The sequence below is a fragment of the Staurois parvus genome, unplaced genomic scaffold (assembly GCF_062004578.1).
Source record: "Staurois parvus isolate SC_StPar_1 unplaced genomic scaffold, SC_StPar_1.0 ptg000201l, whole genome shotgun sequence".
Lineage (NCBI taxonomy): Eukaryota > Metazoa > Chordata > Amphibia > Anura > Ranidae > Staurois > Staurois parvus.
The window spans coordinates 1,023,766-1,042,869 of NW_028317997.1; the positions used below are offsets into that span (position 1 = coordinate 1,023,766).

The following is a 19,104-nucleotide window of genomic DNA, read 5'->3' on the forward strand; positions in this document are numbered from 1 at the left end:
GTCCTCATCTTGTAAATTTCTTTTTTGAAACAGTTAAATAATTACACATATCTTACATGGGAATAGCAGCTTCTGTTTCATGGCTTCAGTTGTTTGTGCTGCAATACCAGATGGCATATCGCAGCCTTGGCCTCTTACTCTTATATCTGATTGTACATTTATTAGAGTTGCAATGACATCAGTTTAGCCTTATGTTTAGAAATAAAACCAATCATCATCTGTTCTGAAGGAACTTTACATGTTGTACTGGAAACATAAAATACGTTTCTTCAGCATATTGGTAAGGTGGATGCCAAAAGCGCCCTAAGCCAATATACCCTACACTGTAAACTGGTCAACCCACAAGATCTTTCCCATCTGCTCAATACTTGTTATGATAGAAGAAAGTAAACAATCTGGTAAATACAAGGAGTAGTTATGAGGAGTATTGGTTTGTTGTACATTCACACAATAATTTTAAAAAGACACAAACTCCGAACATAGCACCCACACACCATTTAAGTCTATAGGGGTTACATCTTGTAATTTTTCCTGATCTTTTTCAAGGGCAATTGGTAAGAAGTGCATGGGTAGCTGGGCTCTGTCATGAGGAACATGTACCAATGCAAATTAAAGGAAAAAATACAATTCAGCAGGGGGCTGGTTGTTTAATGCAGCTTAAAGAGCAGAATTAAAAGTACACAATTCCTTTAAATGACATACGTGGGAATTATTTAGGCCTGCATTGAAGTGGAACACCTTTAGAATGTACTCCAGCATTAGCCCCCCCCCCCCAAAAAAAAAGACTATTGTTGCTAAATGGCAGTAATTTTCCCACCAGCTTCTGTTTGTAAACAAAGCGTCTGTCAGGGATGCGGGTATGACCAGAAGTGTGTGCACTGACACAGGGAAACACAAGCTTCAGATATGGTATAAATAAGACGCTTTATTAAAGACTAACAATACAAACATAAACGCAGTGCACCAAACCCCAAGCTAACACAAATACATACAACAAGGTGAAACAAACCCAACCCTAAACTGATATAGATACCCAGGTACATACACATGTAGAGCACAACATAGTTAGGCAGGCCGGGTCGATAACTATCGGGCAGGTAGGTACAGGAGGAGCAGGCGGAGAGAATGGTCAGGGTCACAAGCCAGGGATCAAAACAGGAGAAGTCAGCAGAGGTCAGGATCAGGCAGGGTCGGCAACAAGTCAGGCAGAGGCAGAAACAGGAACAGCAACGCAGGTTACAAGATACAGAGGTCCATGGAAAAACACACACCAAGGCACAGACTGCAGGTCTGGCCATCCCTTAAATACACCTCCGTAATCAGCCCCAGGTAATGGCTAATTGCCGAAGTGAACCTCTGGTTGTTGAGAGCACCCGCTGGCCAGCCCTGGTACTGCAGCCCACAAGGCAGGTGAGTCCCACCATTATTGGCAAGTCCATTCCTGACAGCGTCCAGGAGATCCATTGACCAGAATTTTTTTCCTCAGTTCAGTGCTACCTGGGTGGAGTGTGCGAGAGAACCATGCTGGAAGACACCATCTGAGGGAAAGAGAGCTTGTGCCAGGGATAGCCCTCTGACGTGTGTGGGACTAGAGTACAGAGTGTAGAGGGATGAAGCTGCTACCGGGGTATGGACCTGTTGTGCTGCCTACCAGAGTCACTATGGGCAACCCAAAGTGAGTCGACACCTGATCGGAGGGATCACTGTTGATGTGCCGCTGGGTCTGGTGGGAGGACCTTGTGGCCGCTTCTTCACGACTAGAGACTTAGCCATTATGAACTATCTACCAGCTACCCTATAGCACTAATACTTTCTACAGGCCTTATTGACTGCTAATGGTTACCGGGCCCTCAATGCTTAGCTGGTGGAGGAGTCAGGACTAAAGACTGCCCCTAATAGTTGATGCCTTGAGGCCTTGCCCATTTGCTTAGTTAAAGAGGTACCCCAGTCGAGTCCTTAGAGCACACTCTACTCCAGTGTAGAATTATCCTCATTATTACTGCATTTAGCATTAATATTGTTTATTGCTGATTTGTTAACTCACCCTTTGATTTAAGTTAGTGGAATAAAATTCTAGTTTTTGCCAATTTGGCATAGTTATTACTCTGTCTAGCAGACTATTGTAATCTTCCTGTGTGTGCTCATTTATGTTCAAATTGCCAATAATTCTAACTCATATCAATTGATTAAAATTATTTACAACCATAAGGGTGTATGTCAAGTTACTGGTAGTAGCCTACAGCTATAGTTAGGGTATTTTACACTTGTGGCTTTACGTGTGACCAGGTGTGTCAGAGGGGCTGAGGTTGTTCTTTGAGTCGAGGCACAGAACAAAGAACCCAAAGTTACCGGATTCTGGACACTACAGTCCAGGGGCGGACTGACTATTTGGAAACTCAGGCACTGCCCGAGGGCCTGGGGTCAGTAGGGGGCCCCATGAGATGCTCCTGGTATCTTTTTTATAGGCTTTTTTGAGATTGGGCAAGGACACAGGGGCCCCATGATCCCCTATTGCCCGGGGGCCCCATGAGTTGTCAGTCCGCCCCTGCTACAGTCATTCCTCTGGGTCATTGGCAGAGAGCGTTGATTGGAATCGGATCTGCAGACTTTTTTCAGTCATCCCCTTCGACAAAAGCTGGACAAATGTCCAGCTACTATCGGACTGGTTATCATACACACAGGCTGAATGTCGGCCAGTTCCTCTTGAACCAGCTGATTCCACCTAGTATTGGGCCCTTGTGTAGGGGGCTTAACTGAGCTCTCCAATGGGGAGGCAGACAGCTATAAAAACAATTAGTAGAGTAGTAGTGTCAAATTTCTATTGTTTGTTGGAAAACAGAAAGATGGCACTGGGTTTTAAAATATTTGGAGAAGGTGGATATTTATCATAAATTGGCACTCATAAAATTCAGTGACTTTAGGTGAGGCTGCTCTTATACTGAGTTGTAGTTGGTGCCAGTAGTTGGCATCATGAGTGGCATTGGCTCTTACCCCAGCTGCTAGAGTGAATGCTGCTATTATTACAAGTTCTTGTTCAGGTTCTAATCACATCTAAAGTCCTATTTTTCCCACAAGTTTCCATCCTGATGAAGTGAAAATTTTCATAACTCCCAAAATGTGTCAGCCATTTTTTACATGTTCATTGACTAATACATGGAATGTTACATTTCAGCCTAAAAATTAGAATGGCACCTTCCTCTACATCTTTGTAGGTTTCTATTGCTGTCTGTTTATCTGTTGGGGAAATTTATCCCCACTTCATGTCCTAGTGAACATACAGGATGCGAGGGAATAATCACTTTAATGTAAAATCATTTCAGTATTTGCTTCAATGGAAATCCCAAACTAATCTCTTTAATCTGTTGATGGGTTTTGTCAGGAATGGACTTGCCAATAATGGTGGAACTCACCTGCCTTGTGGGCTGCAGTACCAGAGCTGGCCAGCGGGTGCTCTCAGCAATCAGAGACTCACCCCTGCAATCAGCCAAACACCTGAAGCTGATTGCGGGGGTTGTATTTAAGGAATGGCCAGACTCACAGTCGGGGCCTTGGTGTGTGTTTTTCCATGGGCCCCTGCATCTTGTATCCTGTATTCCTGTTCCTGTCTGACTTGTTGCCGACCCTGCCTGATCCTGACCTCTGCTGACTTCTCCTGCTTGATCCCTGGCTTGTGACCCTGACCATTCTCTGCCTGACCCTCTGTACCGCGCTGCCCGTGAGTTACTACCCAGCTTGTAATCCCGACCACTCTCCCGCCTTTTCCTGGTACTCCATTTGCTACTGACCCGGCCTGCCTGACGACTCTTGTATTGTATGTATTGTTATCTGTGGGTGGTTTGGTTTGTTTGCACTGTGTTTAGGTTTAGTTTTGCACTGCATTTTGTATTGTTAGTCCTAATAAATTATATTGTTTATACCATATCTGAAGGCTGCGTTTCCCTGTGTCAGTCCACACACCTCTGGTCATACCTGGAGCCCTGACAGATTTCCTCTTAAAATTGGGTTGCACTGCACATGCGAGTAAGGCAAGGTGCTGGTCTGGGAAGAAGATGTGTAGCTATGGCAAGCTGGAATGCAAAGATCTCCAGGATTCTTCATTTTAGAAAAGTCTAGTTTAATACATAAATGCTGGGAGAGGGAGGATGGACTAAAGTAGACTTCAAGAGTTTAAAAATTATGATAAACTAAAATATTTCTTACAAAATGCACTACATTTTTCATTATAACAAACAAAAAAAACAAGGTCACTGTCTCTTTCCCACACATTTTCTTTACAACATATTGTTCGCATGAAAACTACTTCACAATTGCACTTCCCTCTTTTATGACAAAACAGAACCTAGAAATCCTTTCATAACTATCATCCTTGTACTAATAGTGGCATTCATGATATTCTTTAGAGAATTGAATAGCATTACTTTCTACCTATGCTGTCTAACACTGCTTTCTAAAACAAAAAGTTGAAAACTAAACTTAAGTCTAAATGTAAAAATGCACATTCCCATGGGTGTGCTCATTCAATAGCCATAAATGCAAAAACAAAGTGCAGAAAAAAACATTAGATTGTGAGAATAAATATAAAGAAATATAATATGCAGTTAATATGGTAGATTAATGTCCTCAGGCTCTCTCCTTCATAAACTGACTAGATCAAGTCCACAGATTGTATACAATACCCTTTAGATTTACCAATAAAGTACAATTTCCTCTAAGACCTCCTGCAAAGTCTAACAAATATCTGAGGATCCTGCCAGTATTTTCCATCTAATGCAGCTTCCTGGTATGGTGTGGCCACTCTCATGTAGGCTGTGACTGCTTACACTAGAGTAGGATGGCAAAAAATGTTGCAGGGTGGCATGACTATCAAAATTGCCACTGCTGATTCACAAGCCTGTGCTTTGTCAATCCTGGTCACACTTAGTTCTGCCCATCGCTTTCTGGTTTGACAGCACTGCTGCTGAAATATTTACACTGTGAACTGCAGTGTCTGAGAGGGGAAGCATATGAGATGAAAATGAAAAAAGATTTGGCTCAGAGATGGAAGGCAACGTTTTTTTGCTTATTTTATTGGGCTTGTGCACCATATAGTATGTGAATTTGGTATTTGTTTAGACCAGTGTTTTCAACCAGGGTGTCATCTGGGTTCCCCAAGGTTTTCACAAGCACAGGATCCAGTTTTCCCTGGATTAATATCATAAGTTGTGATGATAAAAGCAGGCTGGCCACCAGCACCATAACAATAAATGATGCTCCAGAGCTAGGATGCACAGTGTCATTTGTTGCTATGATAATAGTGGTCAGCTCGCCCAAACCATGGCAACACATGACTCTGACTGCCCATAGGAGAAGTTGGAATACCGCCTCCTCCAGACCTCTTCCACCTACTGCCCTCTGCCAGGCTGTTGGAGCCAGAAGGTAGGCTTCTGGTCTGGTGTGAAGAGGGAACAGTGTGTTTGTGGGCCTATGTGATGGGGTACTGTGTGTCTGGGGGGCTCTGTGATAAGTGGAATGTGTGATTGGGGGCTCTGTGATAGGGATACTGTGATGTGATAGAGGTACTCATGTGATGGGGCCTTTGATGTAAAGAGACAACTATGATGTGATGAAGGTACTCATGGGGAGGGGCTCTGATGTGTAGGAGGAGCACTGATGTGATGGGGGGACCTCTGATATGATGGGACATCCAATGTGAAGGGGGGCTTTTGATGTGAAGTTAATATCATCAAAGCAGTTGTGTTCATTGTCCCAGACTCAGGTTTCACATTGATAAGTAATGTTAAAGTTTTTTAAATTTTTACTGGGGTGCCTCAAGATCTTGAAAACTTTTAAAGTTTGCTGGGACTGAAAAGAGGTTGAGAAATGCTGGTTTACAATGTCATACATGAACCTTTAGTTGTACTTTACTGGTATAATAATGTTGCATCTCCTCTGGTTTCTCCATTAAGAATGCTTCTGTAACACCTTGCTATAATGCAAGTTACAGGATGTTAATTGCAGTATATTGCAATTCAGTGACAATCACACTCTATAGAACAGTCTCATGGACCTTGTATGCTGAACTCCAGGACTTTATTGGGGAGAAGTGTATCAGAGGACTACTGTCAGGGACTGCGGGTCTCGCCACGGCGCACAGGTCTGCGCAGGTGCAGATTGCCTAGGCGCACCAATGTGCAGGCACTAGTACCTGGGCGTCCACGCGGGTGCGCGCCTGGCCCCAATGATGGTGCAGGGCACACTATTTAAATTGGCCAGGCGGTGATCAGGTTGCCACAAGGTCTAGTTCCTCTACCTGTGTTTCTGAAGTGCATTCCTGTTGCCGATCCTGCTTGTCCTGAATTGTGTTGACTTTCTCCTGCTCTGACCCCCAGCTTGTCCCTGACTGTTCCTCTACTTGTCGTTTATATTACTATTGGATCTCCCATTGCTGAACCTTGGCTCGTGACTGCTCTCTGTCTACTGCTTGGTAGCTACCTGCCTCCACCGTTACCGACCCGGCTAGTCTGACCACGCTCACCCCTGACTGTCATCCATCCATCCCGCTCGGGACCTGGACTTGTCAGCCTCTTCACATCAGGCTCACCCCGGCACATACCCTCAGCGGGACCCCTCTACCACAGTTGGGTGCACTCAGGGATCGCGACCTGGTTTCAGTCTTGCACCAAGTCCATCCCCACCATCAGGGGCTCTGGTGAAAAGGCAGACTGGGACTTAGACTCTGCGTCCTGGGGAATCCCGTTGGATCACTAGAGATCCCGCCGGGCGGTGTCTGACAACTACATTTCCCAGAGGAGCTGGCATGGGGGCGAGGACACTTATATACAGAAGCCTGGGAGACTGGATAGGAAGTGAGTGGAAGAAGAGCTGGAGAGCAGGAGTAAGGAGAGAGTTGTGCTGACTGCCAGAGTACCGGACCAGGCCACAGAGCTAGAGAGGAGAGAGGCAAGGAGAAGTTGCTGACTGCCAGCCTTGCCACCCTGTTCAGCAAGGCATTCTTCTGGCCGGTGACTCGGAGCGTGGTGCCTGGACGGAATGCTGCAAGTAGGACATGAGTACCTGTGAGGGCCCCCATCTACAGAGAGTGAGAGATTGTCGCGACCTGAGTGATGCCACAGATTGAATGAGAGAGTCCCGTACACCAGCTAAACAAGTGAGCACTGACTTTCCTTCAAATCTACCACTTTTCTGCACACAGTTGCGGACATTGCATTTAGTTAACAGTCTAGTTCCCCTGGCCGCTACTGCTGAACACATTTGCAGCATAGTGAGATCATCAGACCGCAGTGCACACCTTCTGCAGGCCAAACTACATCATTATTCCCTTAACCATCAGCCTACCTTCCCAAAGGAAAATCTACCACACGCCATTAGTTACTGCAGCCCAGAGTTGCCTTTTGCCAGCAAGTGCTTCTGACACCTTTTTTGCCTAAAATTTGCAACCTGCTTAATACATTAAAGCAGTGTTTCTCAACTCCAGTCCTCATGGACCCCCAACAGGTCATGTTTTCAGGATTTCCATTATTTTGCACAGGTGATTTGATCAGTTTCACTGCCTTAGTAATTACCACAGCTGTTTCATCTGAGGGAAATCCTGAAAACATGACCTGTTGGGGGTCCATGAGGACTGGAGTTGAGAAACACTGCATTAAAGGGACACCACCCAAGTCCAGTGCCACATAAAGTTATAGTACTTGCTTTTTTTCTTTTTTTTTTTTTTATTAATCCTTTGAGGGACTGCCACTTTCATCTCTTCCCATTAAAAAGGTCTTGATTGTTGTCGGGCCCCAACGAGAGCACAGAAGATTCCTCAGTGCATGTAAAGGGATGTTGACTACCCTAATTAAAGAGCTCTTCTCTATTTCAGATTAAAGTCTTGCCATCAGGTCCTGAAGGTCCAAAGTGAGCTAGTTCAACCTTTGATAGTTTTCCTTGCTCACTGGGGACTAGAAACTACTCAGGTTTGAGGTTCTGGGTTAACTTCTGAACAGCAGGCCTGCCAGCACAGATTGAGATTTTGCTGTATGTGTTGTTTCTTTTCTTAAGAGTTGCTAGGAGTGGTAATTGCCATTATGCACACATATACCACTTTATGCTGTTTTATTGAGTTTACAGCCAAGTTTAGCCACTTCCAGACCGGACACTTTTACCCCCTTCCTGATCAGGGCAATTTTCAGCTTTCAGCGCTATCACACTTTGAATGACAATTGCGCGGTCATGCAACACTGTACCCAAATTAATTTTTTACCATTTTTTTGAGACAAATAAAGCTTTATTTTGGTGGTATTTATTGACCGCTGGGATTTTTATTTTTTTTGCTATGTAAATGAAAAAGTCCAAAAATTTTGAAAAAAAGTGTTTTTTTTATAAAATTTGGCAAATAAATAATATTTCATCATAAATCTTGGCCAAAATTAATTCCGTTATTTTTTTTAGTAAAAAAAAAAAATCCAAATTAGTTTATAACCAAAAATTATAATTTTTAAACATTTTTCTCTACATTTTTATTTTATTTTTTTATATTATTATTTTTTATTTTTATTTTTTTTTTTACATACTGTCACCATGGTGACACTGTACTACTTGTGGGGGGTGATGAAGATTTTTTTTTTTTTTTTTTTAGACTGATTGCTTTTACACCCATATAGGATGTAAAAGCAATCATTTCTCTTTCTCTCTGTCTGCATTCTTGCACTCATTGAGAAGTACTGAGTGAGCTGTGATTGGTCATAGCTTGTCACATGGTACAAGGCTGTTGTGAATAGCCTTGCACCATGTGACCTCTGTGATCATTCACAGATTTCACACGTAGTAAGCAATGATGTCACAAGTGACATCTTGCTTACTACTTTGCATGTGATCACTGATTGGCCAATCAGTGATCACATGATCAGGACGTCCATTGATCGGTGTTTCACTGTGTCTGGAGGAGTGACATCTTGCTGACAAGTGACATCTTGCTTACTACTTTGCATGTGATCACTGATTGGCCAATCAGTGATCACATGATTGGGACCTCGTACAGAGGTCCCGTCCGACGATCGGTGTTTCACTGTGTCCGGAGGACACAGCGGGCACCGGATCGCGGTGCTGAGCTCTCCCAGGGAACGCGCACAAGCAGGGTGCGGGGAGGCTGTTTATAAACGGCCACCCGACCCTGCACTGCCACCGCCCGGCCGCTTATATACAACGGCCAGTCGGGAAGTGGTTAATGTAAACATGATATAAATTCACTCTAATCTGTGTAAGAGTCTATTTTCTGGTGGTAATTTACTCTGGTCTGAAGAGTACTGTGGTGTCAGCAGGGGTTGGGCTTTCAGAGAGGGGTTCAGAGCAACAGGGAGCTTGAAAATAACTCAGCGACTCCTAAGGGGGTAGTGTTACACTTCACAAACTATTTGTATTCAATCTTTAAAATTCATGTTTTTTATTTTAAGCAGAATGGTATTTTCCTTAACAAGATTGTAAGCACATGGGGCAGAAACTGACAATAAGAACTGAAGATACAACTTTGCATTTAATGAGGGAGACGAGATTTATTTTGACCAAAGTAAATTACCACCAGGAATTAGATTTATACACAGATTAGAGTGAACTAATATGATGTTTATATTAAACTGAACACTATGGGGTAGATTTACTAAAACTGGTGCACTCAGACTATGGTGCAGCTGTGCATGATAGTCAGTCACCTTCTAATTTAACCTTCTTCAATTAAGCTTTGGCAATAAAACATGGAAGTGGTTGGTTTCTATGCAGAGTTGGACCAGATTTTGCATTCTACAGTCTTTAGTTAAAACCCCCTATGTTTTTTAAATAAAAAGCAGGGTGAATTTGATTTAAATCAAACTGATTTAAATCACGATTTAAATCACTAGTCAGTAAGGCTTGATGTAAATCCTAGTTTTCTACATAAAGACTAATTCTTGCTGGTATAACTTGAATATGCAAGTAGATGAAGATTTTTAGAATAACAACTTTTCATATTAGTTTTTTTATCCCCAGTTTAATAGGTTAATCATTCATATTTGGACAACTTTTCTGTTGTACTTAGGAAGGAGAAAAATAATCATTACCTTAATAATAACAATTTAAATAGATTTATTCAACTGAAACAATAACATTCCAGCATATGTGATTTGCTTAAACATCCATGTTTGGTAACTAATTTGGCTAAACAAAATATATATATTTGAAGAAACTTAGACTGTCAGCCCCTTCCTCCTCACACTTAGTCTCACTTTCTTCTTGTGCAGATCTATTCCACTCCAAACAATCCGAAAAATATTGTTTCTATTCTATTCACTGAACTTCTTGAAACTTAGCACTGAAGGGGTTGATTCTGTATTCATAGGTTTGTAGAAGTTAGGATGAAGGTCTTTTTCTGAACTCTGTTCATGTTATAACATTTTTGCTGTGAAGAAGAGGCGTGTGATCTCCGCTGAGTCAAGTTCAGTTTTGAGAATTGCAAAAGTAAACCAATCATCTGTGATAATATCTTGTAGGCAGAGAAACTGCCCAATAATCTTACAAAAACCTCTGGAAGAGCATGACATTGTGAATGGATTCATGGAATTTATTTACCAAAAAAATTAAACATATACAGCCTTATTCTACATAATTAAAAAACTAATCTTTATTTCATGATGGAATAAACTTTGGATGGTAATATATTTTCCTCAAAAAGCATTTTATTTTAAAAAATCCGATTTAAATAAAAAAAATCTGATTTAAATAAAAAAAAATCTGATTTTTTTTTTTATTTTTTTTTAAAAATCATTGATTTTTATCCACCCTGATAAAAAGTAATTGTTTGCTATGTGAGTGCCAACAAGAGGTAAATTATTGGGTGTACTGACACAGACTATTAATCTTGGGCACACACTGGAACTAGAAGCAATGATTGTTAGTTTTAGATCATCTTGTGTGCCTGTGTTATCCACATCAGAAAATCAGGCTTTGATTCTCTAGTCAACACTTACATGTCAACAGCTAATATCTGATGAGCAATACATTTTCCATACAGGATGCCTAAATCAATGTTATGATAAATGGGGCGTATTTAATAACTGGAAGAGTAAAGTTCAGTTACCTGCAATTACCAGTCAGAAGGAATCTTCTAAGTATGTAAGGTAAAATGATTTATGATTAGCTATACATTATCATTGCTCATATATACTGTATATATTTATATTACCTTGCTGTAATCAGACATGTACCAGGGCTCAGACAGACACAGGAGAGACCAGCAGTGAAAGCCAATTAGAGCTTGGCTGTAATACAGGGACTGTCATGCTCAGGGGCATACTGACAACTCATGGGGCCCCTGGGCAATAGGGGATCATGGGGCCCCTGTGTCCTTGCCAAAACTCAAAAAAGCCTATGAAAAAGGTACCAGGGGCATCTCATGGGGCCCCCTACTGACCCCGGGCCCTCGGGCAGTGCCCCAGCTTCCAAATGGTCAGTCCGCCCCTGGTCATGCTAACACTGGCATCATGTTAACAGTTGGGGAAAGCACAGATATGAACTCCTTAGTGTAATGCTGCTCCTTCAATATTGCGTGTGCCGCCTAAAAGCCAAGAGGTGATCAAGGTGTTTTGCGAAGCACTTATACAGAAAAGTAAGGACCTAGTGGATACAGGGGCATCCAAATTATAGGACTGAACAGAACTGTTAGGTAAAACCATTCAAATATATGCATTTAAACTGTGCTTTTAGCTGTAGTTCATATTTAAGCTGGGGTATGTTGCCAGCACATCTACATTATGTAAGATATCATTTTACCATACTGTAAGTCTTACCTACAATCATGTGGTTGCATACGTCGCAGAATGTGGGTTTTTTAAAGACATGTTCCTGGAAAATGTGCGTCTTGTTATCTGGCGGCTGTATTACTTTGGTAGGGCTTGCTGACTGAGTTTCTGAGATTTGGGTCCTTCTGGTGCTGGTTGGGCTATCTTCTAGCTCCAAATCTACTTGAAATTTCATGTCACTATTAGTTCTTTGGAAGAAATTGTCTGCACTTTTACTCCGTATGCTCTTGGTCTTGAAGGATAGGGATTTCTTAAGTTTCTGGAGCTAAAAGAAAATGAGAATAAGAGACTTTAGTTACTAAAATATTTAGCAGTTATGAACTTAGAATCATTAAACAAAATTCACTTGTCCTTATCTCTTGGATCCTTGGCTAAAAAAAAAACAAAAACAAAAAAAAAAACGCCCTCCCCATACCCCTAGGGCCATACTTACCTTAATACTATGGCTGGATCTTCTTCAATTCTTTATCTCCAGGGTCTTCCAGCAACAAAAATCTTCTTAGCACTAGCAATGTCTTTGCACTCATTACCCATAAAGTTGTATAGGATCATCAACTGTCACAGGCATGAGCAGGCATGGCGAATGCTTAGAAATGTTTTTTTTGCAGGGAGATGGGGGACTGAGGCTGACTTAGCATTAGGGTAAGTATGGATGTGCGGAGGTAATGACATTTAAATTGATGGAATGATAGGTGTTCACAAGAATTTGTATGTAAACAGAAGCAACAAAGCACCAAATCATCAGTTAAAAAGTTCATATAGCCTTTATTTGTCAATGAAAATGGAGTCATATTGTAAAATACCGAATTTGTCTTAATAATTTGTTAACTCATATTAGTGAGAAAAGTCCAAAATAGAAAGTCCTTCCAGCTCTTGCATAAACTCAAATAAGGATTTAGCAATAATATAGCATAAAATTACAAATAAAATATTGAAATACAGAATGTTATATAATGTCAAAAAATATATTTATGTTCTTGAGATAACAATTGTGTGTATAACTGTGTGTGTGTGGTGCGAGTCTGTGGGCTCCTTAGTCCAGTTTGTAATCTCTTCCAAGTTTTGTGAAACATTACAAAGTCTTTGTTCTGCTCTAAAGGAGCAATCCAGCCCCTACATTCTCATAAAAGTGGGCTGGTTTTCCTTTTTGTTTCTTATAGCCCCACAATGACATCTGGTGACAGATGTATTGAACAAACCTTCAGTCATGCTCCCCCTTCCCTAGGTCAGAGTCTGAAATGTAATCCTTGGGACCTCTAATCAGAACTTCACTGACATTCCATCAGTCAGGGGGGATTGGATGTGTTACAAATATATACTATATATATATATATATATCCCCAAAAAACTCTTAATTGAGTTATATCACATAAAATATCCTAATCAAGAAATATTACAGTATAAATCTTGTATGCTTAATGTGTATGAAATAAATTCTTGCAATGCTCTTATTAGCGGAACTTTAGCTCCTACCCACAGAGATGGGGGTAGGAAAGCTAGCTAGCCAATTCATGACTAATTACTACCACATGTTGCTAGAATATACAGAAAAAACCAAGATATATATCCACATTCATAAGCATTCAGATATTCACATAGACCTTTAAAAGTCTGTTTATCTTACTTTTCCCAATCTAGAACAAATAGAAATATAACCAACTTAGTTATTCTATTAAGATCCAACACATTCATACATATGTTAGTAATGTTAATAAGCAGATATTAGATTTTAGGTTATGGAAGGCTTCTAACACACATCCAGTAGAAAAAAGGGCAGCCAACATGTTTCAGGGGCCAAGAAATCCCCTTTCTCAGAGATGGGATTTGGTTGCTAGGGTTCCTGATTTGGGTTATGTTAAATTCTTCAAAATGGGTATCTTAAACTGAAAAAGTGCAGTGTTGCTGGTAACAAGTCCAGTGCAGGGTCGGACTGACAACTCATGGGGCCCCCGGGCAATAGGGGATCATGGGGCCCCTGTGTCCTTGCCCAAACTCAAAAAGGCCTATGAAAAAGGTACCAGGGGCATCTCATGGGGCCCCCTACTGACCTCAGGCCCTCAGGCAGTGCCCGATTTTCCAAATGGTCAGTCCGTCCCTGGTCCAGTGCCTCTATTTATTTTTATTTTAGATAAGAATTCATATAACATGTTCAATTTGTATACACACAAGCTTCACAGGTTCAGCAACATGCTCTTAAGATTGCTGGAGTGCTGGGCTGTGGAGGAAAGGGAGCAGCTGGCTCAGGTTCTCAGCAGATCGCTTGAGAGGCTGAGTCAGATGCCGGTTCAATAAACTTTGGCTGTACGTCTCCTTTAACAACACTTACTTATGTAAATGATCAAGTGAAATAATTTGTCACCAAGGGGAAGACAAGTGATAAGCAAATACTATAATAAATAGCAATACTTTAGAAACAGCATGCTTTGCTTTTTTGAAAGGCATTCATATATTTTCAGCCTATGTTTGGCTTTATACACAGAAGCGGACTACAGTGTCTGAGAGTACTGGTTCAGTTGCCTTTATTTCAACTGGTATAGAAACACACCCAGTCTGAACTGAACACAGCTTCAAACTTTCTGAGATGATAAAGAGGGACACCGTTTAGTACAAAGTACTAAACGGCAAAGGACACACTCCCACTTACATGGACCATGAAGTCAGGATGACCAAGAACGATCCAACAGATAGGATGGGACCAACCAAGGTTATACACACATAAAGATATTCATATACAATGAGGAAAAGAAGTATTTGAACACCCTGCGATTTTGCAAGTTTTCCCACTTAGAAATCATGGAGGGGTCTGAAATTCACATTGTAGGTGCATTCCCACTCTGAGAGACAAAATTTAAAAAAAAATTCAGGAAATCACATTGTAGGATTTTTAAAGAATTTATTTGTCTCGCACTGCTGAACAGAAGTATTTGAACACCTGAGAAACAGCAAGAATGCGGTCTCTCAAAGACCTGATACTGAGCCTTTAAAAAGTCTGCCTCTACTCCACTCATTAATCTAACTTAGCAGCACCTGTCTGAGCTCTTTAAAGACACCTGTCCACCCCACAGTCAGTCAGACGCCAACTACTACCATGGGCAAGACCAAAGAGCTGTCAAAAGACACCAGAGACAAAATTGTGGACCTCCACAAGGCTAGAAAGGGCTACGGGGCAATTGCCAAGCAGTTTGGTGAAAATAAATCAACTGTTGGAGCAATTGTTAGAAAATGGAAGAGGCTAAAGACGACTGTCAGTCTCCCTCAGACTGGGGCTCCATGCAAGATCTCACCTCATGGGGTATCACTGATGATAAGAAAGGTGAGGAATCAGCCCAGAACTACAAGGGAGGAGCTGACCAATGACATGAAGAGAGCTGGGACCACAGTTTCAAAGGTCACTGTCTGTAGAACACTATGCCGTCATGGTTTCAAATCATGCATTGCACGGAAGGTTCCCCTGCTCAAGTCATCACATGTCCAGGCCCGTCTGAAGTTTGCCAATGACCATCTGGATGATCCAGAGGAGGCATGGGAGAAAGTAATGTGGTCAGATGAGACCAAAGTAGAACTTTTTGGTCTAAACTTCACTCGTGGTGTTTGGAGGAAAAAGAAGGATGAGTTGCATCCCAAGAACACCATCCCTACTGTGTAGCATGGGGGTGGTAACATCATGCTTTGGGGGTGCTTTTCTGCGAATGGGACAGGATGACTGCACTGTATTAAGGAGAGGATGAATGGGGCCATTTATTGTGAGATTTTGAGCAGCAACTTCCTTCCCTCAGTCAGAGCATTGAAGATGGGTCGTGGCTGGGTCTTCCAACATGACAACGACCCGAAGCACACAGCCAGGATAACCAAGGAGTGGCTCCATAAGAAGCATATCAAGGTTCTGGAGTGGCCTAGCCAGTCTCCAGACCTAAATCCAATAGAACATCTTTGGAGGGAGCTGAAACTCCGTGCTGCTCAGTGACAACCCCGAAACCTGACAGATCTAGAGGAGATCTGTGTGGAGGAGTGGGCCAAAATCCCTGTTGCAGTGCAAACCTGGTCAAGAACTACAGGAAATGCTTGACCTCTATAATTGCAAACAAAAGCTTCTGTACCAAATATTAGCACTGATTTTCTCAGGTGTTCAAATACTTATGTTCAGCAGTGCAAGACAAATAAATTCTATAAAAATCATACAATGTGATTTCCTGAATTTTATTTTTATATTCTGTCTCTCAGAGTGGGAATGCACCTACAATGTGAATTTCAGACTCCTCCATGATTTCTAAGTGGGAGAACTTGCAAAATCGCAGGGTGTTCAAATACTTCTGTTCCTCACTGTAATGGCAGCTGCCTAGATCTCTGGATCTTCTGACTAATTTGACCTGCATTTCTCTCTGAGAATGCCTTCTGCCTTGATTCATCACATGCTTAGATCAGTTGCTTAGGTGGGGCTTTCAGGGAACCAGGTTGCAAGACTTGCAATGTAAATTTTTTGTGTAATTTTTAGTGGAACTTGTAATTATATAGGATATATAAAGATGTCACCAAGGACAACAGTTAAAGGAAGCCAGAAAAAGAATATGAAGTGAAGAGAAGTGTTAGAATGAAAATATAGGTCTATTTAAGGCAACAAAATTTACACACACTAGGCAAAAACCACTGATTATACAAAATATAATTTAGGGCTATTCTTAAAATACACAAATCACTATATGCAAATTCCAAAACTAATCTTTCACATAGACACAATGCACTTCCAGGTGCTCATTGGAATCAAATTGGTTGCTGCTAGGTACCTCAGGAACACATGAAACTCAGGCACACAGTACATAAATTCCAAAGTTCCAAGGTGGGATTCACTAGGTTGACTGATTACCAGCATTTTCAAAAGCAGGAAGATGAATAATGCAGTGAGCTTGTTTGGGGAGTTCCCATGGTGCCCTACTGCTATGGCTTCTAAGCTTACATGTACAAATTGCCATCTACAGGTGCTGGTTTTCCTATGATACTTAAATATACAGACAGATTTGATTTAACAATGCGGTAGAAGAAAAAAAAAAACATTGAAGTTACCTTGTAAAAGGATGAGAATACCTATGTACTCAGTTCTTTTAGATATAAAGAGATGTTAAAATCCTCAAAAAGTGCTCCTACTGTATTTGTGGTTCCTGTATCTATTTCACCAGAACATATAGGAAATTGATTATTACTTAACCCTTTGAGGACCGTAAGATTTTGGAACGCCAAAAGAATAAATTTTTTGTTTTTAAAGTTCATACACTTCAGTTGCTGTAACTAAGCTATTTCATGAAATAATTGGCAATAAGCTAGATCCATTTGTTGTTTGTTGATAAGAACTAATATTTTGACTCAAACCAAAAAAAAGAGTTTTAAGTTCTTAACCTCCTTAGCGGTAATCCCGAGTGTAGCTCGGGGTAAAATTTCTATACCAAAAGCGGTAACCCCGAGCTACACTCGGGCTTACCATGCGGCGTTGCTCTGGGGGTCCCTGCAACACTTACCTTGTCCTTCGCTCCCGCGATGTGTCGCCTGCAGCGTCCCCGGCCATCTCCTCCGGCCGTTGCCGGCATCCGGCTTCTGTGTTCCGGTCCCTGTGACGTCGGGACGTACGGGCGCCGGAACCGGCAGGAAATTTGAAATTTTTAAAAAATGTCATTTTTGCTGTCATTGCTGTTTCAATGCATTTCACATACATTGTGTCCCTACTGCTTTGTCCGGCGCCCTGCCTGCATTTTGACTGTTCTTTCTGCCTGGAAACTTAGAAAAGTCCATGGCGTCCAAAAAGCGTCCCTTTACGTCAAAAGCGGTTTTAGACCGGCTAGAGAACAGCGATAGTAAATCAGAACCACTTGCAGAATTGAGTGATAATGATTCATGGGGGAAATTCGTCATCAGACACTGAAAACGATTCTGCGAATTTGCTCAGCGATGTGCGAACTTGGCGCTATATTTCAAATTTCAGTGTTTTTGGTTTGATTATATTATTGAATTAAATTTATTACTATTATATTATTATTTTTTATGATTATTTATTAAATTATAATTTATGATTTCGTGTTTCAAATTTTATCATATCCGGAATGTTTACTAGACTCTTGTTTGGACAGATTTCAGTGAGTTATTCCTAAAAATTACAGCCTACAATAAAAAACTACATATTTCAATGCAAAATAACGGTACCGCTTTCAGCACAAAAAATCGGAAAGAATCATACAGCCAAGGAGGTTAATCAGATGATACACGCAATTAAAAACATGGGACAAATACGTCCCTTGGTCCTCAAAGGGTTAAAAGAAACCTCTTCCCTGTAGGAGACATGGCGGCTGCCACTGTTATTTCTCATTCTGAGAATACTCATTTACTGACTGTTATGCTTACCCATTTTTCCTCTGTAATCTGTGTCCCTTACCTGAAACAAATATGATAAATAAAATTGTCTACCTTTAGTCTGACTTCACAGATACTGTATATACATTTGTCCTAGATCAGTGACTTAAACCATATTGAACACAGTTGACTGGGGAACTTAACAGACGACTAGCATCTTCAAAATGGGGTTGGCAATGATAGCCCCATTGTGTTTCTCAGAAAGGATTTGCATTATTCACATACTGTATTTTTCCCTGTATAAGACGCACTTTTTCTTCCCCAAAACTGGGGGGGAAATGTCAGTGCGTCTTATGGAGCGAATATGGAGCGGCAGGTCCGGTATTTCCACCGCGGCCGTGTCAGAATACCGGGCCGGCCGCTCAGCTCTGCAGCGGGACCTTACCTGTTCCTCTATCCAGCGGCATGACAGCCGGGTGCCAACTGCGCATGCGCAAGAAGCGGTGCTTTTTGTGAATGGTAAGGTGGTACCTGGGACACATGACAGATCCCAGAAGCCGCCGGACCAATCACAAAGCGCAAGTGCTTCTCGCTCATGCGCACTGGGCACCCGGCTGTCATGCCGAGCGCCATTACAGAAGCCGGGAAGACAGCGCGCGGCTGGATCGAGGAACAGGTAAGATCAAACAAAAACTCTGCGGAAGTAAGAGCGGGTACCTGTCAAATTCAGGTACCCGCTCCCCACCTCCCCAAAGGTCAGCAGTCATCTGTACTGTCCGCAGTCTCTGGTCATCCCTGTGCTGTCCGCAGTCTCTGGTCATCTCCTGTACTGTGTCCGCAGTCTCTGGTCATCCTTGTGCTGTCCGCAGTCTCTGGTCATCTCCTGTACTGTGTCCGCAGTCTCTGGTCATCTCCTGTACTGTCCGCAGTCTCTGGTCATCTCCTGTACTGTCCGCAGTCTCTG

The 19,104-nt window shown here is 41.8% G+C and overlaps 1 protein-coding gene across 1 annotated transcript in view; it reads right to left on the bottom strand.

Annotated features, from left to right (window-relative positions):
- The window catches only part of STAC (SH3 and cysteine rich domain), a 399,298-nt gene that overhangs the window by 223,809 nt on the left and 156,385 nt on the right, over positions 1–19,104 (bottom strand). The window contains exon 2 of the mRNA XM_089678256.1: positions 11,796–12,072. Within this exon, the coding sequence (XP_089534382.1) occupies positions 11,796–12,072 (277 nt within the window). The remainder of the gene's footprint in view (positions 1–11,795; positions 12,073–19,104) is intronic.